The 7,035-nt window shown below is 37.2% G+C and overlaps 1 protein-coding gene across 2 annotated transcripts in view; it reads left to right on the forward strand.

The window, feature by feature from the left end:
• The window catches only part of sntb1 (syntrophin, basic 1), a 41,490-nt gene extending 35,087 nt beyond the window's left edge, over positions 1–6,403 (forward strand). Inside the window, exons 6-8 of one of the 2 annotated variants that reach the window (XR_007925650.1) lie at positions 575–654; positions 2,023–2,213; positions 2,707–6,403. Coding sequence is in view for 1 of the 2 variants with exons in the window: in XM_051866494.1 (XP_051722454.1) it covers positions 2,023–2,213; positions 2,707–2,799 (284 nt within the window). In the remaining variant the exon portion in view is untranslated. The remainder of the gene's footprint in view (positions 1–574; positions 655–2,022; positions 2,214–2,706) is intronic. The other variant, XM_051866494.1, reaches the window with a different exon arrangement.
• The last annotated feature ends 632 nt before the right edge of the window (positions 6,404–7,035 follow it).

Below are 7,035 nucleotides of genomic sequence, written 5' to 3' on the forward strand. Positions count from 1 at the left end.
TTAACCAAGATTTTTTTTTTCAACTACATTTAAGTTCCCTGTTATAGGCTAAATTCTCAGTTTATTTCCAATAATTCCCATAAATTCCCATGGAAAGTTTCCAGCCTTGAAAATTCCTGGAATTTTGCAACCCTACAGCGGTTCTTTTTCATTCTTCATTTAGGGGTAAAAAGTAGTTAGAAATGCTTTTGCAGCAGTATACTGTTAGCGAACATTCCGATGCTGCCCACACTGCTGAGAGTGACGTTTAGATCATGGATATGTAAATGTGCTGCAGCGCGCTTTCCTCACAATAACAAAATGAACAGGCATCAAAAATGACGGCAGTGAGAAAACAGCAGTTAAGAAAGCATCTGATCAAAGAGATGAGGATGTTTGTACAAGCTCTGCAATTTGGCACTCCAGTCAAGTAAAGTCACGTTTGTTTATATAGCACTTTATACAACAGATTGCTTTAAACCAAACAGCTTTACAGTATTAAACATGAAAAAACAGTGTCAGTGTTGCTTTTAATTAGAATTACTCTTCAATTTCTACTTTAAAGCAGCTCTCCAGTGTTTGTTTTCACTTGCAGATTCTGACCTCGACAGACTCAACAGAGGAAATGGACCAGAGAAAATTTCCATGTCAAAAAGGGCGGAGCCTACCTATTATGTAATTATGTAATCACCACAGACCAATGTTAGTACGAAGGAGTTTACCTGACAAACTGTTTTGAACTCCTGAAACGAACTTCGTTTTGGCCTAATTTTGTTTCGAAATGATGTCACACCAGTTCATATATACCAGTATCTCAGGGCCTTTATTGTAAAGCTATTGTAGTTAAGAAGCCAAAAAATTCCTATGTTGGGCCATTCATGTTGAAAGGGGGGCACTTTGTGACTAAAAAGCCCATCTGGTGGAAAAGAGTCCCTCGGTCCTAAAGATCAAGCCGTTTAGATGGGGATAAGGTTACAGTATTGTTGAGAGTAACATGGGAACAGTATTCTGAAATCCGCCTTTTTAAGAGCCCCTCACCCAAAGTAAGTAATTAATAGGTGTTTGAGTATTTAATATCAGTGTAATTCAGATTTAATGGGTGAATTGCAGAAGAAGATGCTTTTCATTGCCATGATGATCTAATCAACCTAATAGACTGGGTTGTAGCCAGAGCCGAGGGGTTTCTCAGAGATACACAATGTGAAAAGAACACACTAGCCTCGCAATTAACCGGTCAAAGAGCGATTCAGGAAGCTTTATTGGGGCAAATGGAGGGAACAGCAGAAGTGGATCACTGGCACACTCACAATAGACATGGTAACAGCAAGTTTCCACACATCCTGTGGTGCCTGATGAGCTGTAATTGAGTGTACTGGAGGAGTGATACTAGATACATGGATGGAGTCCTGTGATGTATTTGATGGAAGTAGGAATGTACTGAGCAGAGATTACTGGTGATAAATAATGTACCAATTATCAGGTGAATCAAAGGACATTCATCTCACAGATGGAATCCGCTTCCATTTTATTCATACCTTAATGGAATTTGGTTGGATTGACCAACCAGAAAGGCATCATTAATACTTGATCTCTTATTGTATTTTTTATAGTACTTGAAAAATATATTTCTAGCAGAAATGTGAAAGCATCTGCATGAATAATTCAGTAAAAATGTTTATTATTTGATCTAAAAAAGTTGAGGTGTGACAAAAATCGCACCTACTCATATGAACTTCATATTTCTGCCTTTAACCCTCTGGTATGATAAGTCCAAATAATTTTTTTATGGTAATCATAGTGTTGACAGCTGTATTGAATTCAGAATATACTTTAAATCTTGTCAGTGCCGATAGCCTAGTGGGCAGCGCCGACATATAGCGCCATTGCGCTTCGGGCGACCCGAGTTCGAGTCCCGGCTCGTGGACCTTTCCCGATCCCGTCCCCTTCTTTCTCTCCCACTTCACTTCCTGTCAACTCACTATCTTATCATAATAAAGGCAAAAAAAAGGGAATATTAAATCTTCCATGTTTCTCTTCCTTCAGGTTGTATGTATCAGGGTCAGGACTGCCGGTTGGTCATTCACTATGAGCGAGGTTTCTCTGTCATAGCTGATGGAGAGGACAGCTCTCTGGCACAGCCGCTTTTCAGCTACCCGTTTGAAAAGCTGAAGATGTCGGCTGACGACGGCGTACGGATCCTCTATTTGGATTTCGGTGGGAACGAGGGTGAAATTGTAAGTAAAATCTGAGTTTCATTCAGCAGCAACAAAATTAGTCATCCACGCTAAGAGTGTGGTGTTTTGCTATTAAGTTGCATCATTAGTAAATGTTCACGGATGTCTTAGTGTGGCATTTTTCATGTTTATTAAAAATATATTCAAATAAATATTCATTTTTAGGTTACTGTACAGTTTTAGGTTAAAAAATTAATACTTTTAATCAATAATGACACATTAAATTGAACAAAACTGACTGTGATTGTTGTTGAGAGCAACAATCATGATCTGGCAGGTCTTCTCAGGTCTTCGTATTTTTACAGATAGTTTTATATATAAAATATCACCCATCCATAAGGAGGAATTCTTCAGAACAGGAAATGAAGCGTGTCTGTACTGATGTTCCTAAGAAGACCTGCCCGATCAAGATTGTTGCTCTCAACATGTGTTTGTCACATCAGGAACTTCCCTTCATTGCTTAATATCTTGTTTTTTTTTTTCTCATTCACAGCAACTGGACTTGCACTCCTGTCCCAAGCCTATTGTTTTTATCCTCCACTCCTTCCTTTCAGCCAAGATTGCAAGATTAGGATTGGTAGCCTGAGATTGAACTGTTACAGACTGAAACAGTGACGTGATTATTTCAACACTGAGAAGGGAAATCCAGAAAGAGGTGGAACTCGCAAGACTGAGTGAGAGCGATAATGCGGAACTGACGTTGTAGCAAACCAGACCTCTGAATGATTTTAATTACATTTCAGTAATGATAAACTATGTATTTTTCAGAGATATATTAATTATAGTGAAACACAATTTCACATTGATTTTCTAAGGAAAAAAAAAAAAAAATCAAACTATATAATGAACACTAGCTTGTGATTGGAACTAAAAAATAATACTGGAAGTATTATTATAGAATCCAATACAGCAGAGTATTCAGCACTTACAGTACCATTAACTTCTATATAACGGTAGGGAAGGCAGCCATCTGTATGACAGCTGTCTGAGTAATTGCATCTGTCTGGCAGCTAATGTGGATTAAAGAAAGGCTAGTTTAAACCCTGTTAATGCACATAAAAGTTAAAACATCTCGTTTAGTTTCTGGTACTTTCACTCGGGATATGCACTACACCGATGGTTGAGCAGAATCAACAAGGACATTCTAGAGTGCTGGTCATCAAAGAGGCATGTCAACAAACTGTCTGCTTTCACAAGGCCTTTGTGACAAAAGGGGAAATCGAGACAGGGTCAGCCCTCCCCTTCAGAACTGTATCTGTTTCCACAGACAAATGGAGTTTCGGTGACTTTTACAAACGTTTCACTTCCAAAATTTGAAGTACTGCTGTAAACTTGTGACATGCAAAAGAAATCTTTAGTGACGCTGCCACATTTGTGTAGTTGTTTTTTAATATTCATCAGAAGAATGTTCTCAATTATTGCTTGATGTGCATGCATGCACACTAGCACAACAACTATTGTGGAGGCTCAGATTTTCTCTCGTTGGCCTGTGGTCATATGCACACACAAAGGCCATTGAAGTACTTCGGATGTCAGATTATAAATTAGAGTACTTGAGAGTTTCCAAGTTAACCAGCAATTAGTGTCCATTGTCGGGCACTGAGCATTCCCAGAGCACCGCTCCATTGTAGGGGTTATGGATTTGGGGACAGCAGGGCCCCTGTGGCACAGCCTTTGTCTCATCTGTGAAACCGTCCCTGCCACATTCCAGCACACATGACAGATCCAGGAGTCAAAGGCCTGGGAATTTGTTTTCCACAGTAAATAGATAGTTCATTCTAAAATGAAAATTCTGTTGTTTACCACCCTCAAGTCATTTTAAACTCTTGGAACACGAAAGATGATGAATTTGAAGAATGATTCTGTCCAAATTATGAAAGTCAATTCAATTTTGAAAGCCCAAGACTTTCAAGCTCCAAAAGGACATTTAGTCAAATCGATTAATCGCGATTAATCACATCTAACATAAAAGTTTGTTTATATAATATATATAGTGTGAAGTTATGCTGCGTTCATGCCATGCCGTAATTACTAGATCGCAAGCTGGAATATCCTTAATATATTATTCATATTATGCATTTGTATGGAAACACTATTAAAGGCAAAATGAATTGGAGTAATTTGAGTAAGACAAACCACAATACAAGTAACAGTGCTAACTCTTTACAATAAGGTCTAGTTTGTTAACATTAGTTAATGTATTAACTAACATGAACTAAGAATGAGCAATACATTTGTTACAGTATTTATTCATCTTTGTTAAAGGGTTAGTTCACCCAAAAATGAAAATTGTCATTAATAACTCACCCTCATGTCGTTTCACACCCGTAAGACCTTCGTTCATCTTCAGAACACAAATTAAGATATTTTTGATCAAATCCGATGGCTCAGTGAGGCCTGCATTGCCAGCAAGATAATTAACACTTTCAGATGCCCAGAAAGCTACTAAAGTTATATTTAAAACAGTTCTTGTGACTACAGTGGTTCAACCTTAATGTTATGAAGCGACGAGAATACTTTTTGTGTGCCAAAAACAAAATAACGACTTTATTCAACAATATCTAGTGATGGGCGATTTCAAAACACTGCTTCATGAAGCTTTGAAGCTTTACGAATCTTTTGTTTTGAATCAGTGGTTCGGAGCGTGTATCAAACTGCCAAAGTCAACCCCCAGTGCAAACTTCAAAACTTATGACGTAATGAAGCCTCGTTTACGGAAATCACGTGACTTTCAAGCTCAGAACCACTGATTCGAAACAAAAGATTCATGAAGCTTTATGAAGCAGTGTTTTGAAATCGCCCATCACTAGATATTGTTGAATAAAGTCGTTATTTTGTTTTTTGGCGATCGGATTTTATCATCAGATTTTATCAAAAATATCTTAATTTGTGTTCCAAAGATGAACGAAGGTCTTACGGGTGTGGAATGACAATGACAGAATTTTCATTTTTGGGTGAACTAACCCTTTAATGTTAGTTAAGAAAAATACTGCTGTTCATTGTTAGTTAATGCACTGTGAACTAACAAACGTTAACAAATACAACTTTAAACTAAGATTAATAAATGCTGTAGTGGTATTATTCATTCTTAGTTCATGTTAACTAAAGTAGTTAACTAATGAAACCTTATTGTAAAGTGTTACTGTATCGGTTATGCAAATGCCTTATTAACAAACTTATTTAGTGGAACATTAGATTATTAAACTTTGTGCTAGATACATTAAACTATATTATGTCTTGATTATTTTCAGATTATTCTTGCATTATTAAAAAATGAATAGTTATTTATTAATAATAAATACTTAAATATGAAATTACTATGTTTTATTGCTGCGGCTGCTGGTATTCTGAGTGTTTCCACATGGCATTGCAGTTGTCAGGAGGTACAAGTCAGAGCTTTCAAGCTGTAATTACAAGTTCTAGGATGTAAATGCTTTTTACAAGTCATGAATCTTGTAATTACTGTAATTTTGACATGGTGTGAATGCACCTTTAATACATACGACTTGACTGGTATATTTTGGTCTACTGAAGTGACTTAATTACGCTGTATGATTCACTCTTAAACAAATCAAAACACTGGTCAGTGCAAATCCAAATATTGCCACAAATATTTGGATCCCATTGACTTTAATAATGTGGACAAAAACATTCAAGAAAAAATAAATTTTTTTTTTTGTATTGAGCAGAACAGTCATACAGGTATGGAATGACAAGAGGGTGAGTAAATGTGTTGAATTAATAATTTCACACAAAAGGATTATATATATTTTCAGATTCTCCAACAATAGCAGGTTCTACACACCAACTGCACGACTTCCGTATTTTACTTTACTTCTACTGTTTAGGAATAATAACGTTATTTGCATCCTCATTTTCAGTTTAAGTTTCAATAAATGGTCACTGGGAGGAAGTTTAGAGTTCTGAAAATTACAGCATGTTTTCATAGTACAATGAACTCTTATGAAAAGATCAAGGAACATTCGATTCCTCATGAAATGAACCCTTTTATATCAAGACGTCAGCACGAAGAACAAAGTGAGATGTTTAAACACTGTAGAAGAGCTTATCTTGTCAGAAAACAAGTCTGCATTTGAATAGTTTACCCACACAGGTCAAAATACTGATTCAAAGCTGGGGAAAATGGAGTATCACAATGTATCAAAATAAACAGAACCCTATTAAAATAATCTGTTTTTTTATTCACTATCATAACATTGAGTTCCACCCTATTAACTAGAGCAGCTCTGTTGATAAGTAGTGAGTGAGTTCAAATTGCATGTTGCCCTCGAGGGCTCTCAGGGCTTCCAATGTAATGCGCAACCCCCTCCCTCCTTTCCCATCACCCCTCTGGGCACCCAGAAGCAAGAACAATGGCCCTGTGTGGGACTGGAATGTGTTCGGCAACTTTGCCAAATGAGACACCTTCAACCTTCTCTGGGCAAGGAGTACCAGGGAGCAGATACTCTTTATGACCTCAGCCCAGTGTGAACTTTTGATCCAAACACAGCAGTAATTTTGGGGCAAACTACTTGAGACGTGTGCAGTGGCGGTTTAGCGCTGATAGCTTGTGTGTGATCAACAAAAAACAAAAATACATGGTAATCAGAGGGCATGATGAGGTTTTGAAAATGGAGTTGAAACTTTCATGTGTTCCTTGTTTCATACTCGAGTGGTGATTTGAGCAAACTCTGATTACTGAAATGTGATCTGGTCAGAAACGCCCTCTGACTGATTTTCATGATGCAAAACAGTGTTTCTCAGAAAACGTGCAGCCATATTTGGCTGTTGTTTGTCAGAGTGCTTGAGAGTATATATTTCT

The sequence above is a fragment of the Ctenopharyngodon idella genome, chromosome 16 (assembly GCF_019924925.1).
Source record: "Ctenopharyngodon idella isolate HZGC_01 chromosome 16, HZGC01, whole genome shotgun sequence".
NCBI classification, from domain to species: Eukaryota; Metazoa; Chordata; class Actinopteri; order Cypriniformes; family Xenocyprididae; genus Ctenopharyngodon; species Ctenopharyngodon idella.